This window comes from Argentina silus (assembly GCF_951799395.1).
Source record: "Argentina silus genome assembly, chromosome: 15".
NCBI classification, from domain to species: domain Eukaryota; kingdom Metazoa; phylum Chordata; class Actinopteri; order Argentiniformes; family Argentinidae; genus Argentina; species Argentina silus.
Window position 1 is genome coordinate 17,027,743 of NC_139669.1, and position 17,789 is coordinate 17,045,531.

Sequence of the window (17,789 nt, forward strand, 5' to 3'; positions counted from 1 at the left end):
GAGGGAAAGAATATGGTGGCAATCTATCCAAACCTTTAAGTTTAAGTGTTGAAGGGAAAGAGAGGGGAAGTTCTGCACCTATATTCTCACTGTCTCTCAGGTTACATTTACATTTACATTAATGGCATTTAGCAGACGCCTTTATCCAAAGCGACTTACAAAAATACATTTGTTTAAGTAAGTGAATCATCTATCCAACAGTCATCATAAGACAAAGTAATCAATGCTCACACCCGGGGGCCATAGGCAGTCGTAATGCCAGTAGGCTATTTTTTTAATTTTATTTTTTTAATTCTTATTTATTTTTTACATTTTATTTTATTAGCAGGAGAGAACTTGTACAGCGGGGGTAGCGGGGAAGAAGAGGTCTCTAGGGTTGGGGTTAGGGTTAGTATAGGGGGGGGTAGTGAGGGTGAAGCAGTCTTTAGGAGGGACTGTTAAGATTGAAGAAGAGTTGCCTGAAGAGATGGGTTTTCAATCTACGGCGGGTTGACCTGTGTGTAGAGGCACTAAGCAAATGTTTATGGCATAATAAGTATGGCATTGTATAATTGTAGTTTAATGCAGTTCTATAGGTATTCTATAGAGATTCCTAATTGCACATTATGATATAATTATCCTGTTATTATTAGTATAAGATACTCACTATCGAAGCAACTGTTTGTATGCTTGTCCAAAAGATATCCCCAGACGTACTCCAGCTCCTGCCATCTCCCTCCCTGTGCTGGTTGTCATGGTTGATGTGGTTGTAATGGAGGTCTCGTAACAACCTTAGCTTGTCAGTTTTCTCTGGGAAACACAAATGTATTTCTTGTCATTCTGTCAGAATCTTAATGGGGGTTTGTTAGGCTGGAAAGATATCTGTAGTGTCAGTGTTGCTGTGCAACCAACCTTGATGTTTTTAGCAAGCGCACAGGCTTGTTGTATTGTTACTGCATTTACATATGCTACGCTGTCATGTTTTAGTAAAAATGCCAGTCTTTCATACAGTACTGTATGTCTCTCTCTCTCTCTCTCTCTCTCTGGCGCTCAATTCACTTTCTCTGTGCAAGCTAATGCAGCTTCACAGGAGTACTTTGACAAGGGTATTGAAGGTCGCGTTGTGTTCTGGCAGTGATCACAGTCTGTGATTGGATGATGAGTCTCTCAATACTGCGGTACGTTGTGGAGATTACGTGCTGTGTTGTCCTCATTTTTACCTGCCTCTCTCCTTTCTTCTCCACAAAACCATCCTTATCTCTCCATCTTCTGTATGATTGTAATATTGGGCAGAGGAGACACAGCTCTTTATGCTGGTCTCCATGGATGATAACACATGAAATTACTTCACTATGCTCCCAAACTGAATTTCTATCCAGGCGGGAAAAAAAGCAGGAAAGCAACACTTTGTCAATTTAGCATAGCGCCATTAAAATACCAACGATTTACACTCCAGTTTTAATCACAATGGGCTAGGGAGAGACAATTAACAACACAATCTGACACAAATTAGCGCTAGTTTGATTTAGTGTATAGGTTTGGTGTCTGGCATCTCTCATCAAACAAGCAAAGGCATTGCAGTCATCACAGTACAACATAGTAAACACTAATAGTACAATTACAGGCGTAGAATCACAGACAAAGAATCACAGACAACGAATTACAGACACAGAGTCATAGACAAAGAATCACAGACAAAGAATCACAGACACAGAATCACAGACACAGAATCACAGACATAGAATCACAGGTGTAGAATCACAGACAACGAATTACAGACACAGAGTCATAGACAAAGAATCATAGACAAAGAATCACAGACACAGAATCACAGACATAGAATCACAGACGTAGAGTCACCGACAAAGAATCACAGACAAATAATTACAGACTCAGAACCACAGACATAGAATCACAGACAAAGAATCACAGACATAGAGCTACAGACACACAATCAGAATTTCAGGTCTGTGGGCGCAGCAGGGGACACTACAGTGTGTACTGTATTAAGACTGAGATAGTGAAAAGCTGTGTTTTTCGTCCCTCTCTGAGCTCCATTGATGTCAAAGAGGAGGTAAACAGCACCATCTGTGACCGGCGTAATTACGCCACCATTCTGTATCTCAGCCAGGAGGCAACTTCCAGGCCCAGGTGCTTGCTGTTCTGTTGCTCGGCATCTGTACTCTTATCCATCCCCCCTCCCCATACACACACATACAGTATTATATACACACACACACGCACACGCGCACACGCACACACACACACAGCCTCCGTTCATAAGCCCCCCGAAACGTCAAAAATATGTTTTCGCAAAGCTCATTAGGAACAACAGCCCCAGAGAGGAAGGTTGTTGCTGTGAGTTTTGCGGCAGCATATTGACATGATAAATCATCCCTGCCTCAAAATAAAGAACCATGTTCTTAGAGTGTGGCCATAGGGCTGCAGTTAATCCATTTGCTTCCGAGAGTTTATTTCAATTGTTTCGTTTACTTGACAGGAGGGTCAGTACCCACTTAGCAACGTAATTATCTTAGCCAGTTCTGCATCACATCCTCAGTGTCGCTGCAGCAGTGTCAGCTGCAGAGCTCCGGTTTCTCTTCTCTGCCAGAGACAGGGCTGAGAGAGAGATCAGGATAGTATGTTTACAGTAGGAGTGTGGAGGACAGAGCCCTACTGTACTGTAGCTGCTGCAGGGAGTGAGTGAGTGACCCCTCCAGGCACTGGCTAACACTCCCGGGGGGAGGGGGGGGGGGGAGGAGAGCAGAGAGTCATCTGATAGACACTCCGATAATGAGAGAGGGAGAGAGAGAGAGAGAGAGAGGCGTTCAATGGGAATTCTGTGGAAAATGGCTGAGGAAGGATATGTATCCCCAGTTGACTTCCCATACCTGGGGGGGGGGACCGACCACATGGTCTCATTTGTTTTATCATGCGCTTTTATGTGGTATGTTCGATTATCCAGCACTGTAAATACACTATGTTTTTAAGCACAACGTGTCAAATGGATTGGGCATAAACTCGTATGGGTGACAGAAGGAAGCGTGAGACCAGGAAAAAGATATAGCTATCGGAAAAAGATAGAGGAGGGAAGATAACAGAAAAATAGAAATAATGAGTGCTATCATGGATAAAGCTTAAGGGCTTTATGTGTATCGTGTTCCGTTTCCCCTCTCATCGATTTAACGGCAATCTGCACAGAAACACAGCGATCCTACTGCAGTACTGTGTTACACCGTGAGTGTGTGGGTGTGATCTCTGAGAGAGGCAGAGAGAGAGAAAGAGAGTGAGAGAGAGAGAGAGAGAGAAGAGAGAGAGAGAATAGGTACAGTCCATTAGTATGTCTGTCAGTAGAAGCATGTGTAGCCGTTGCCTGTATGTGTCGGATAGGAAGAACTGTTATAGGGTAGGGGAGCACAACACTCCTCAGCCCTCAAGGCCAATAGGACCTCGCTGGTTTTCAATTACCACTCAGACCTGGGGAACCTGCAGACACTACTAACCTTCAGAGCTCTGGAAGAAGGAGCTTTGGATGTCTACTACTGTATCGTATTAGACTCAGAAACAGTGATGAGGGGGGGGAAAAGAGAGGGAGGGAGAGAGAGAGAGAGAGAGAGAGAGAGAGAGAGAGACCCAGCTGGAGTATTCTATTTTGTCTGTAAAGGGAGGGAGTATTGTCCTCCTAAACCAGAGTAGCTTCATCCGAGTGGAAGCAGATATTTTTAGCGTGAGACAATAGCCAGCCAGCTGAGGAAGTTTCCCTCAGGTTATTTCCCCCGTAAGTAAGGAGCACAGCCTGATATTAACCCCCTAACCCCAGCCACCACGGCCCTAAGTATAGGCCATGCCCTTTGAGAATGCTAAAGACCATGTGGATGACCTTCACTTAACATATGCTGTACGTATGTTTGTGTGACACATACATATAGGTCAGAGTTAGGCTTAAATGTCATGACCGCAGGCAATGTAACTCATTGTATGTCCACTGTACTTTTCACATATATGAAAAGTGGTTCAATCTGGAGGTTCATTTGCATTTACATTTACATTTATTTTCATATTCATATACTGTAATTTAATATACAATTGGGAAGCTGTCTTTCCTAAGACACATTTTCTTGAATTCCAAGTAACTCTTGAATTCGATGCTTATCTGACATTCATTGGCTATCTGATGAAAATGGTTGAAGGACTATGTTCCAATTTCAGAATTATTTTTGAATAAGGTTTTGAATGGGATGTAGGTTTTCCGTGATATGATGTGTCCTGCCATGCTAAGTCTATTCCTGACTCCAGTCATTGATGTGTCCTTTTCCTGCTGTTCTTTTCCAGGACTACACGTTGACCATGTACTTCCAGCAAGCGTGGAGGGACAAGCGTCTGTCCTACTCTGAGATCGCCCTCAATCTCACTCTGGATAATCGAGTGGCGGACCAGCTCTGGGTGCCAGACACCTACTTCCTCAATGACAAGAAGTCCTTCGTGCACGGCGTCACGGTCAAGAACAGAATGATCCGTCTGCACCCCGACGGGACCGTGCTCTACGGGCTGAGGTGAGGGATTTTAGAACCTTCCATAACCTTGGATGATTGTCCATATCAATAATTGATTGGGTATAGCCGATAATACAATAGTGTGCTCCCAACAGAAGGAAAGTGGTTGATTGAGGTAGGTTTTTTCATGGCCTTTGAAAGCCTGCCCAAGAGTGTGGATCCTGCTCCCCCCCCCCCCCCCCCAATCATTGACCAAGTTTGACAACCATGTCCAGGGGTTTCTTGCTCTTTTGCCTTTCAATAGCCTCTGATGATTATCAAAATCAATAATTGATCAGTTCTGATCAATAATGAAACAGTTCGATACAAACAGAGGAAATGTATTAGATTGTACAGGCTGGTTCTATCCATTTAGAAAACGTCTCTTTGTGACGTTGGTCTCTGGTGCCTCTGAGAAGATTGTCATCCATAATTGATAAATGGTAATCAATAATGTAGCAGTTCAATACAAACAGAGAAGCTGTATTTGCATTCGCGCTGCAAATTTGATTGCGTATTTGATTTCTGTTGTGGCTCTGGGATGCTTCTGATGTATATAGCCCACTCTCCATATGTGTGTGATGTCTGTGCAAATGATCAGAGCTTAACGTCTGTATTTAAAGGATGAGATTATTGTTGCTAATTCAAGATGTGAACATTGCAGCATTCATTCATTCTCCCTATCCGCTCAGTTGCCCCTCTTGTATGAAGGATGCTTAAAAAATTTAAGTATCTGCAGTGCACCACATAATTCATAGCCGGGTTTTTTTTTTTCTAGAAAAATCAATAAATGTAATTTATAACGCTCTATTATGTAAGGACTCAATTATATAAGCCAACATATTTTCTTTTTTTACATAACAACAACAAGAGAAGGGAGAGGGTGATGGAGGTTTGAGGAGGTGCACCATAGATGAATCTTGGAGTCACCTCAGAGACACAGTAGCCTAGCCCTCTTCTTCAGTCTGGTCTGGTCTGGTCTGGTCTGGTTTGGTCTGGGTAGTGTTTGATTCTTCAGTCTGGTCTGGTCTGGTCTGGTCTGGTCTGGTCTGGTCTGGTCTGGTTTGGTCTGGTTTGGTCTGGGTAGTGTTTGATTCTTCAGTCTGGTCTGGTCTGGTCTGGTCTGGTCTTGTCTGGTCTGGTGTGGTCTAGTCTAGTCTAGTCTGGTCTGGTCTGGGTAGTGTTTGATTCTGCAGTCTGGTACTGGTCTGGTCTGGTCTGGTCTGGTCTGGTCTGGTCTGGGTAGTGTTTGATTCTGCAGTCTGGTACTGGTCTGGTTCTGGTCTGATCTGGTCTGATCTGGTCTGGTCTGGTCTGGTCTGGTCTGGTCTGGTCCGGTCTGTGTAGTGTTTGATTCTGCAGTCTGGTACTGGTCTGGTTCTGGTCTGGTCAAATTTGGTTGCTCAGTCTGATCTGAGTATTATTTGGTTGCTGAGTCTGGTCTGGGTTGATGCTAGTAAGTCCAGACGTGAGCTGCTGTCAGTGTCAGCATGACCAGATGCCTGTGTGCTCAGAGCACACTGACACATACCTGTAGAGACGGGCCGGCTGCTTAGAACAGCAGGACTGGCTGTGTGGAGAAGATGGCTAGCTAAGGGGAGAGTGTCACATCCTCAATGGTAAAACAAATACACACTAATATTCCTCCCGCTCACATATTTAGTAGCGCTGTGTGTTGATTGTGTCCATGCTTAGTTTCAGTTGACATAGAGCTCAACATTAATTTGCGATAGAGGTTGTGTGTGTGTGTGTGTGTGTATGCGTGTGCGTGCGCGTGTATGTGTGTGTGTGTGTGTGTGTGTGTGTGTGTGTGTGTGTGTGTGTGTGTGCGCATGTTATTTTTGGGATGGTTGTGGTGGTGGGGGGGGGGGGGTTGTTTACTCTCTACTCCCTGGATGTACCGCATCCCAATCCTGCCAAATCCTGGCCTTCAATTACCAGGAGGAGCAGAACATTACAACAGCGTTCCCAACTGTCACTTTAGAGCTCAGTTTGACTATCAGGGAGAAGCAGCCTGATCTAATTATCGAGCCCCTGAAAAGGCTTAGCCAATAACATCACTACCGCCCAGGCAGTGGTGAGACAGACAGAAAGACAGACAGACAGGCAGACAGACAGACAGACAGACCTGGACTGAATGAGAAACACAGTTCAAAATGCACAGCTGCCATTTAGCTGTATGTGGTATTATCTGGACATACAATATGTGCTTTAACTGGGGCAATAAAAATGGTATTTACAGGATGCTGTTTGAGTGCACACACTGGAAACTCAAGATACATACACTAGGCCTACATAAGAATCCATTTGAATCCTAGATTCTATCTAGGATGCAGAGACAGAAAGACACATTCACATTCACTGTGGTTGAAATCCTGAAGGTCAGATTTTAAGATGGAGGAAATTCTAAAGAGCAGCTATTTCCTTCCTTAATGTAAGTCCTTTTGTGAGAGGACATATCCTCCTGCAATGGAGACTGCCTTCCTCTTTTGTCCAAGCTCCGCTACACTGCTCGATAGATGACATCGCATGGCTCGGAGGAGGAAGCTGCTGAGCGGAAGATGAGAGGGATTTGAATAACCCTTTTTTTTCTGTCAATACCGTCAATACTGGCTTAGTACAGCCTTCAAAGGCATCTGTCTCTCTCAGTCTCAAATCAACGATCAGGGAGGCTACTGTTTGGATTATTTGACATCAGTGACGTTTGGTCAAGAGTAGTATTATACATTTTGAAATAGAGAAGTCCCTGCCTTCATTTGGCACGTTTGAGATGGAGGAAAGCACACACGCAACCCCCCCCCACACACCCCCGTGTCGACCAACGCTGTCATTTGATTTGCAGATCTGGCAACATGGCACAAACAGAAAACCAAATCAGGCATACCATGTTTTTTTGGTGCCAGAGTCCAACATGGGGTCTGTAGCCAAAATGGAGCCTGCCTCCATATCCTTCTGATAAAATAGCATACGGTAAAGACATCAAATTATCTCAACATTGTCAGAAACATTTGTCCTTTTCTTTTTCTGCTGTTTATTTGGGCCGAATAAACCCCTTTATTCGTTATAACCCTGACTGCCACAGTGTGCTCCCTCCATTTGTATTTCTGTCAGCTCTCTACTGTAGCTCCCTCTCTCCAAATGAGATTGTGTCGGGGAACTTGTGGTGGTTGTGTTACGACACAAGCGTCCGTAAACAAGGTCATTTGGAATAAAGGTGCACAGGCCGCCTTAGGGGGTCCACAAACAGCCTGAAATGCACTGTGAGGGATCCGGGAAACAACAAAACAGGCTTTTTATAGGCAGCAACAACGTCCCATTAGTTACAAAACAGGACAAATGCACTGTATTTGAATCCCCCGTGTCTGGTGAAACATGGTCGCTCCCCAGCAGGTAGTGATTTGAGTGGGACCGGTCTGATGTTAATGAAGAGTAAACAGGCCGATGCTCCCTGTTCTGGATCCTATCCCTGAGCCCACTTCTCTCTCAGATGAGCTCATTCAAAGCAGCCAATAAGCTGCAGGTTTTGAGTGTGCATGAGGGGGGGGGAGAGAGAGAGAGAGAGAGAGAGAGAGAGTGAGATGGAGCAACTGCAGTGAGAAGCCTACTCAGAGAGATCACTTGACACTCTCTCCCATGTACACTACTGTCTGCGTTCCTCCTGGTCACCTGCCGTATTGACCAGGTTGCGTGTGTTCTCCAGGCGACAACAGTACATGTGATACGCCAACATCACAGAGAAGGTAAACGTCTCCTCAGAAACACCGTCTCCTCAGACAAAAGCTTGGAGACTTTTGCTGATGATGTAGGGAGCTATAAATAGCCTGTTATTTTTACCCCTGCCATCTTGGCCTAATTTCCACATTTCCCCAGTGCTTCCTGTGCAAGTGTGGTGATTGAGTGGTGGGGTGGTGGGGTGGTGGGTGAGGCGCTGGATTGCTGGCTGGCAGAGTGGCTAGTGGAACAGCTAGTGAGCTAGCCTAGCACCACGGAGGGGTAAACTAGGACAGTCATTGGACTCCTGTGTTAATCCCCCAGTGCACCGTGGCCCTGCTAACTGGCTGTTACGTAAGAGCCCAGAGAGTAAAAGAGAGAACGTTTCAACGTCTCGGAAAATGAAATCCCCAAACTTGCTTTGCTGGTCCCTGGGGAGCTGGGTATCTTATGTGGCAGGATTTCAAATTAACTTGTGTTCTTAATTATTAAAGACAAGGCACTCTTCAAGATTAGTTTGTACTCCTGGTGAAGTTGAGGAAGAAGATATCATGATTTTGATTTATATCCATCATTTGCTAGATGGTCATCCAGTTTAGAAGATTATTGATTGGTTCAATTCTACTTCTAGTTTGGGCTGGGAGGCTGAATAAGCCTGCTAATGGGTTGAAATAAACCATCAGAGACAAGTAAAATGTCATAAATGATACTTCAAATCACTCTCAGACCATTGTCCTTTTGGCAATGATTATTGTTCATGGTCTGTGTAATGCTATCAGATTCTGTATCAATCAGTATGTTTTGTTTTTTTAAGATGATGAGAGTGGTAGCTTTGGTCCCTTTATTACCAGTGACTCTGCATTCACCAGTTGTGTTTCCGACAGCATTGGAACAGCCTAGAGGGCTTAGCTTGGGTGTCAGTGCCTTTCTGCGTTGCCCAACTTGTCGTGTGTACAGTAGAAACAACAATGTAGCTTTGTTGAATGAAACAGTACTCTGTATGTTAGCCTACTGTGGATGGCTAGCATGCTAGGCTTATTTACAGTAACACAGAATAGGCCCTCTGAAACAGTGAATTTGACTTCTTATATCTCCACATGGAACGTTGAGAACATTTAACCTCGTTTTCCCCAAATGCTAGTGTTGGACCTGTCTGTGGGTTGTAACACAATTAGTTTGCATCACAACCTGAAACTGTGTCCTGGTTTGACATGTTGGCTTTGTTTACTTTTGGCTCACAAGAAACCTTTTGATGGTAAAGGTTTCAGTGCATAAACAGATTGGAAAGTGTCTAAGCTGATTCCTAGTTTTTCCTGTCCCTGTGTGTGTGTGTGTGTGTGTGTGTGTGTGTGTGTGTGTGTGTGTGTGTGTGTGTGTGTGTGTCTCTGTCTGTCTGTCTGTCTGTGTGTGTGTGTGTGTGTGTGTGTGTGTGTGTGTGTGTGTGTGTGTGTGTGTGTGTGTGTGTGTGTGTGTGTGTGTGTGTGTGTGTGTGTGTGTGTGTTTGTAGGATCACCACCACTGCAGCCTGTATGATGGACCTGCGCCGCTACCCTCTGGACGAGCAGAACTGCACCCTGGAGATCGAGAGCTGTGAGTACTGTCGCCCCTGACAACCCAGACTCCCAGTTATGTCATCACACACCCATCCACACTGCATACATAGAGGTAGAATGAGTAGAAACCACATACTGTAGTAGCCGCAGAGAAAATGGAGTCATACTGTCGTGTTCTACAGTATATCTATGAAAGTAGCTCCAAAATCCACTGGATTTGTTAAAGACCAAGTACTCATTGTGGTAGCACAATAGAATGTGCCACTGTTGCGTGTACAACACTGAGAAAGGCACAAAATGATGTGAGATGATGTGATAAGCATCAAAATGAGCAGAAGATTCCAAATAGTTCCAAATAGTTCAACAGCTGCAAACTCCCACTTGCATTATCTGAGAAGATCCTCAGATTGTGCTTCTGTTTCTCTGAACACTGAGGGGATAGTTTATTTATTTCCGATATCCAATTCGTCTGCCTATTAAGTTCTTAACTCCAGCATTGGATCGTGAACTGAATTGATTGATCGTGAAGCGAGTCTAGAGTACGTATCTATCGCGAGACCACCGTATTGCAAAGCAACAACCTGCAAAACTTGCCGCCTCTTTGATTGGACAACACACACTTGTTATTTAGTGTGTCAAGCGCCAAATACCATTGAGTACGTAATTGTACGTAATGCAATGTCGGTTGTGTGGGTAAGAGAGGGGGGAAACATGAGAGAAAAAGACGAGGTCTTCTCTGTGTTTTATCTGCTCCCTGGAGACATGGATTATGGGGCTGGGATGTGGCGCAGGGCTCAGTCTTCCTGGGTTTGATCACACAGTTGCCAGAAGCATTAAGCAGCACAAAAACAGTGTGGGTCAGTACCACTTTCCTTTGGTCTTATCCCATTGTGCTCTCATCTTTTCTATTTCTCTCTATCCATCTCTTTCTCTCATTCCACCTCTCTCTCTCTCTCTCTCTCTCTCTCTCTCTCTCTCACGCGCGCTCTCTCCCTATCTCTCCCTCCATCTCTCTCCCTCCCTCCCTCTCTCCTCCACTCTGCTCTATTTCCTACTCTCTCTCTCTCTCTCTATATCACTCTCCCGTTCAATCTCCCTCTCTCTCATCTCCTTTCTTTGCACTGTCTCATCCTCTCTCCCCCTCTCTTTTTTCTCCCAGCCTTTTTATCTCTCTCCCTCTCTCTCTATCACTCATACTCTCTTTTTTCTCCCTCTCTCACACGCAAGCATGCACGCACTCACTCACTCACGCACACACACACACACACACACACACACACACACACACACACACACACACACGCAGAGAGAGCTCACACACACACACACACACACACACACACACACGCAGAGAGAGCTCTCACACACACACACACACACACACACACACACACACGCAGAGAAGAGAGCTCACACAGGCTTCAGTTTTGATCACCAGGCAGTATCTGCTCTCATATGGATTAACTGGCGACGGTTTTAACGTTGGAATCGCTTCATGCCAAAGCGTGCTATTTTATTCAGACTAATGAGCCCAGAGAACTCTCACTTCTCTTGATAAACTTGATGCATTTTTTAACAGACATAACTCTCAGAGCCAGAGATCCCTGGGCACAGCAGCAGCTCACCACCACAGGCTTGGGTCAGTGGTCTCAAACACAGGGGTTCAGTGTGCAATGATTGATTCTTCCTCCCCTTGAGGACCTTATACATACATACAGAGACACATATATATACTGTACACATAGATGCATGCATGCGGACACACACACACACACACACACACACACACACACACGCATGCACGCACACACATGGTTACACACACACACACACACACACACACACACACACACACTCTCTCTCTTTCTCTCCCCCCCCCCCACCATCTCTCTCTCTCTCTCTCGGGACTCACATAACAGCCACCTCCCCGGATGAGCTCAGTGATGTAATAGGTTGACAGACTTCTGTCCGAAAATGTACAGTGTTGGAGACAGAGACAATGGGCCAGAACTAATGGAGTTGATGCAAACTGAGTGACCAGCCATGGAGTGGCCTAGCAGCTCTGTCCCCCCCCCTGGTACCCAGCCCCAGCCCCAGCCCCGGCCCCAGCCCCGGCCCCGGCCCCAGCCCCAGCCCCAGCCCCAGCCCCAGCCCCAGCCCCAGCCCCAGCCCCAGCCCCGGCCCCGGCCCCGGCCGCTCTGTCCTGATCAGAACTGAACTACACATCAAATCCCACAGCATGGTGGATCCCGCTCAGCTAATTGGGTTGATACTGGGTTGTACGAGCCGAGATTAAGCACAGACTGTGCTGTGTGGGGAAAGCAACTGTATTCGGTGTTGTATGTTTTGATGATGGTTTACTGGACGTACTGTAGCTGTCCTGTATTTTTATTGGGGTGGTATCCAGTATCTGATCCATACACATCCGAATTAGCCAGAATTAGATGTAGAATAACCAGGCAAAACAATGACCAGCTAGTGTTGCTAAGCTCCTCCCCCCCCCCCCCCCCCCCAACACACACACACACACACACTCCTATCTTCACCTGAGTGTCAAATGCAAGCGGAGGGAGGAATTATGTCTTAATTTTTTTTTTTTTTTTTTTTTTTTTTTATAAATCAAAAGCTCAGAGTTTAATTATTCATTGCATCTAAATAGGTCACTGCCTCTTATTATGAGTACGAGGCAGACAAAGTAGAACACAGAGCAGGGAAATGCCTGCCTGCTGTTGGGTTTGGATGCTCCGTGTGACAGAGGCAGAGGCAGCACCACAGAAGGGGCCATGGCTGGCCTTTCATCCATCTGCACCAGGTCCTCACAGTGTTTTCAGACCCATTTGGAACGCCATTTGTCAATCTGAAAACATGCATAGTCTGTACTGTACATACTGTATATGTATATATCCAAAGAGAAGGGTGAAAGTGTATCACAGCAGAACATTGTCTCAACAGTAAAGTGTTGTCTGTGAGTTGAGTGTCCCTGCCTCTCAGCTTTGGCCATTATAGTGCCATTAACCCTAGGTTGTGGTCCTCTGTGGCTCAGTGGGTAGAGCATGGCGCTAACAACGCTTAGGTTGTGTGTTTGATTCCCGCTGGGACCCTATATACTGAAATGGATGCACTCACTGCAATGTAAGTCGCTTTGGATAAAAGCGTCCGCTAAATGGCATATATTATTATGATTATATTATTCTAGATTGTTGCAGTACCTTTCTTTCCCACTATGCCTGTCCGTATGCCTGCATCCTTAGTATCGAGCGTCTATCTTGTGTCCTGTGTAGATGGCTACACCACTGATGATATTGAGTTCTACTGGCGAGGGGGAGAGGGAGCCGTGTCCGGGGTAGACAGGATAGAGCTGCCTCAGTTCTCCATCGTCGACTACAAGCTCATCTCCAAGAACGTGGTCTTCTCAACTGGTACAGTCCAGTCATTCTCTCATCATTATTTTCATTTTTCCTGAAACTGTTCTTGGAATTAATATGTAGGATTGCTAGTCAACTCCGTTCAGCATGTCTATAGCATGAATATAGTTTAGGAAGAAATAGAATATCCAATTTCCTGTGTTCAACACAAACTTCCATGACTGCCAATATAAAGGCCATAGATATGGCTGGCTGGTTAGCTGTCCTACTGTCAGATATAGCTTTCAGGGGATGCTACTCATTCTGTGAATTCTATTTCTGGTCTTCAGAGTGCTCATATCTTCCCCCCCTCTCCCCACGGTGTGTGTCTCTGCAGGCTCGTACCCCCGCCTATCCCTCAGCTTCAAGCTGAAGAGGAACATTGGCTACTTCATCTTGCAGACCTACATGCCCTCCATCCTGATCACCATCCTCTCCTGGGTCTCCTTCTGGATCAACTATGATGCCTCTGCTGCCAGAGTGGCCTTGGGTAGGACATCTGACTGTTATTCATTTCCAAACCACTCAGAGACCCATCCGAACTTGTATAACCCCCTGTGTAATTCAAAGTTTTACAAAAACATGTTGTCGGTGGGAGATGTATGCTAAAGTTTGATGGTTTTTGGTTTTGGTTTTCGGACATGCGCATACAATACCATTTGTTTTACACGGTTAGATCCCATATATCTTCTGTTTATCTAGTGACAATTATGTCATCGCTATGAATGATTTGTGAAATGGAGCCCTGGTACAGTAGTTGGCAGCTTCTAATGAATTCTACTGTATGTTCCTGTTGGATAAGCATTATACAGCATTGTGCTTTCGAGCGCCGATCTGTTTTTGTCAGGTCATTGACTTGTTACCCTTTTCCACCATGTATCCCCTTGTTTTTTTTCTCATTAGCTTTAAGTGTGCGCACGATAGTCTGCTCTGATTGGGCGTCAGGCTAAATCTTTCTCCCTCAGATCTGTCTATAGGTATGACTCATACTGTGAGAAATGCGTTACAGCACGACCTTGAAACACGCTGTCTGTCTGTATGTCTGTCAATGTCTCTTTGGACAAATCTGAGCCACTTTACACCATCACAGCCAGAGAGCACATATCAGAGGAGGCAGTTCCTCAAACTCACCTCCCTGTTATGCCTGGTTTGGATTGCCGCATTGATGTAATAGAGAGACTCAGCGTTGTGATGTTTAAACCTGAATCGAGCTGATTCTTTCCAAGAAGAACATGTCCTGGTTTGGCATAAACATACGCACTGTAGATGCCAAAATAAAGGGATAATACTGCATAGGCCTAACATTATGGTCAGAGACCAGCATTCAGCTCTCAGTGGGCTGCACTTGTCACATGTGGTTTGTCTCTGTTGACAAGGACATGAAGGTTGGACATGATCCCCAAATAGGAGCAGTACACTGAGGGTATAGCTGAGTGTGGTATGAGGGGCCAGCACAGTTAAAGCATGAAAACAGTCATTGCTGTGGCAGTGGCCAATAGGAGATAGGTCTACATGCAACAGTGACGCTGCTGCTTGCCGAGTTATTTATAATACGTGTGAATCTGACCAAATGCAGATTGTGCATGCAGACGACTAACGTATCAAACACAATGGGTGTATGTCAAAAGAAAAAAGCAGGTGATACGTGCTGTGACTAATACCAGATGGTTAGAGGGGTAACACTGTGCTTTTTACATCACTACGTACGATTTGTACCTTCTCGATTTGTCAGATCCCCCTATTCGCACGCACGCACGCACGCACGCACACACACACACACACACACAGACACACATCAGTCTCATATGGGGTGAGAGAATGAGGGTGATGTTGTTCATACAGTATGGGTTCATAGGAATATGCTTTGAGCTCTGAAAGGTTGCCCAATAACTCATATCATGAGTCATTATCATACTGCTACTACTGCTGGTTCTCTATCAGATTATATACATTTAGAAATACCTGGTGCCAATCTTTTGTTGTTAGGTTTTGATTGAATTGACAGTACATTTTGAACAAGTCGGATGAGGATTTTTATGTGGAAACGATGGCGTGATTCATAAATCCTGTGTAGAGCATAGCCTCTAAATTGTTTCTTTATAACTTGATTCTTATTCAGGCATTACAACGGTGCTGACCATGACCACTATCAACACCCACTTGCGAGAGACCTTGCCTAAGATCCCCTATGTGAAGGCCATAGACATGTACCTGATGGGCTGCTTCGTGTTTGTCTTCCTGGCTCTGCTGGAGTATGCCTTCGTCAACTACATCTTCTTTGGCCGGGGGCCCCAGAGACAGAAGAGAGCGGCTGAGAAAGCTGCCACTGCCAACAATGAGAAACTGAGACCTGACCCTAACAAGGTATGTGTCTTTTGAAGAGAGAGATCCCTTTAAAGGTTGTGTTGGTTAATGTGTGTTTGCTACTGTAGGCTGTGAGTTCTTTCAAGGTCAATGTGATGCTGTGATCAATGCTTGATGTTCTTTGCTAGGGTCCTTTATCCGTTCTCTAGCTCTTCATTTCTCACTGGAGTAGCCATGTGTATCAACCACAGTTGAATGAAAAAAAAAACCTTATTACTCAGACCAGGATCTGACAACAGTGAATGTAGCAGAGGACAAATTACTGGCTCATGCTCTCTCTCTCTCTGTCTCTCGAAGGGCAAGGCATCTTGGACAGATCATTGGCTGTGGTCCAAAAGCCTTCCCTTTAAATCTTATTCAGCTGATAAAGTTAGCTGTGACAAAAAAAAAAAAAACCTTTCCTTCTGAGTGTGGCAAGCTGCGATTTCCCCAAAGTAACAGTGCTGATTTTGTATGCTTGCAGTGGATGGTGGGAAATGTAGTTCAGAGAGATGATGCTCTGTATGCCAGAATGAAACAGAGGGAAATTGACGCGTATGACTCGATGTGGGATCCCATCTTTGTGGACGATGCCGCATTAGGACTAGGCGAGCAAAGAAATAAGGTACTGGAGGTTTTGAAAGTCAAAACTAACAATGTCATCAATCTGAATCAATACCCGATCAGAGGAAAATGCTGTAGTTTTTTGTGCATTTCTTTGATTTCTATAGATTTTTAAGGCAACTTTGATCATCACTCCCACCATTGTGTTTTTCCCTCTCTTGGTTTGCTCTTCATGCATTTTCCTGACAAACATGGCCTAGTGGTTAGATTTCAGATATTTTTTCAGTGAAGTTGTAGACTTTTAGATGATGGGAAACTTAGAATATGAATGGACAAGAAAATGGGCAAGAAAAATGGTTGTAACCGTAAGCTGCTCTAAAGTTAATATTGGTGCAGGACAGACTGAATCTCAAAGGCATTTGATAACTCCCCAAATAGCAAGTGAAGCAATTGAGAGAAAATGAGATAGCAGTGATATATTGCTCAGCCTAACAGACAAGAGAAAATATTATTTGCATTTTGATGAGTAGTGCTTACTGAATGGCCTTGCAGAGTAAGACACACAAAAACAAAAGGAATCAGAATCTTTTTTTAACAAGTAGCTTTTTAGAGATGTTCCAGGTTTCTTCAGATGTCAGGCTATGGATGAAGAAATGTTGATCCGAATTCACTCTCCACAACGTCTCCTGACCTAAACCTTGAACCTTTCCTCCATCTTTGCAAAACTCCTTACTATTTCTCTCAACCTTATCCTCTCACATTTTTTCCTTTCGTTTATGTTTCTTTAATTGGTTTGTCTTGTGACTAGACAGAATTTTAACCACAGCCTGGTTGAAATTCTGAGATGACAATGAAGATATTCTAATGAATATTAGTGTGAAGTGCTTTATAATGTATCCTTACAGGACTGTTTGTTCTTACATACTCTATACAATTTGTAGTTAATGACTTATAGAGGTATGGTCTGAAATCAGTTTTACCTACTGTGTTCTACAATTCCATTGTAAGTGAAATATGGCAAATTTTTGTACAATCCGCAGCACATAAGCACTACGCCCTCAGTCATAGTAATAACACTGAACGTTATTATAAGTGATAGATACTGTTATACTGTATACATACTGATATAACTGTATCTTCTAAGTAAGCTTAGAGATAGACAAGATTGACACTGGTAAAGCAAACATAGACATCTGTTCAGATGACCTTGCCTCCGTTCACCTCTCTCACGGCCTCGCCTCGCCTCTCCCCCCCCCTCCTCCCCCCCCTCCTCCCCCCCTCCCCCCACAGATGACCCCCGACGACAACATCCTGTTCAGCAGCTTGGAGATGAAGAACGAGATGGGGGCTCCAGAGCTCTCCCGGGGTCTGGGTGCTGGGGACCCCCGCAACACCATGCTGGCCTACGACAGCTCCACGCTGCAGTACCGCCGGGCAGCCATGGCCCGGCAGAACTATGGCCACAGTGCCTTGGAGCGCCACGCCACCCAGAAGAAGTCCCGCTTACGGAGACGGGCCTCCCAGCTCAAGGTCAACATCCCGGACCTGTCTGACGTGAACTCTATCGACAAGTGGTCCAGGATGATCTTCCCCACTGTCTTCTCCTTCTTCAACGTCGTCTACTGGCTTTACTACGTCCATTAAACAAGATGTCGGACGGGATGAGCCGGGTGGGGGGGGGAGAGGGGGAGAGAGAGAGAGAG

At 45.0% G+C, this 17,789-nt stretch overlaps 1 protein-coding gene across 3 annotated transcripts in view; it reads left to right on the plus strand.

Annotated features, from left to right (window-relative positions):
• Nucleotides 1-17,730, plus strand: part of gabrb2a (gamma-aminobutyric acid type A receptor subunit beta2a) — a gene marked incomplete at its 3' end in the record, with an annotated part of 23,587 nt that extends 5,857 nt beyond the window's left edge. Inside the window, exons 4-10 of one of the 3 annotated variants that reach the window (XM_083685689.1) lie at nucleotides 4,312-4,532; nucleotides 9,730-9,812; nucleotides 13,057-13,194; nucleotides 13,517-13,669; nucleotides 15,299-15,543; nucleotides 16,007-16,147; nucleotides 17,377-17,730. In XM_083685689.1, the coding sequence (XP_083541815.1) occupies nucleotides 4,312-4,532; nucleotides 9,730-9,812; nucleotides 13,057-13,194; nucleotides 13,517-13,669; nucleotides 15,299-15,543; nucleotides 16,007-16,147; nucleotides 17,377-17,730 (1,335 nt within the window). Of the gene's footprint in view, nucleotides 1-4,311; nucleotides 4,533-9,729; nucleotides 9,813-13,056; nucleotides 13,195-13,516; nucleotides 13,670-15,298; nucleotides 15,550-16,006; nucleotides 16,148-17,376 lie in introns of all 3 variants that reach the window. The other 2 variants (XM_083685690.1, XM_083685691.1) reach the window with 2 other exon arrangements.
• Between the last annotated feature and the right edge of the window lie 59 nt (nucleotides 17,731-17,789).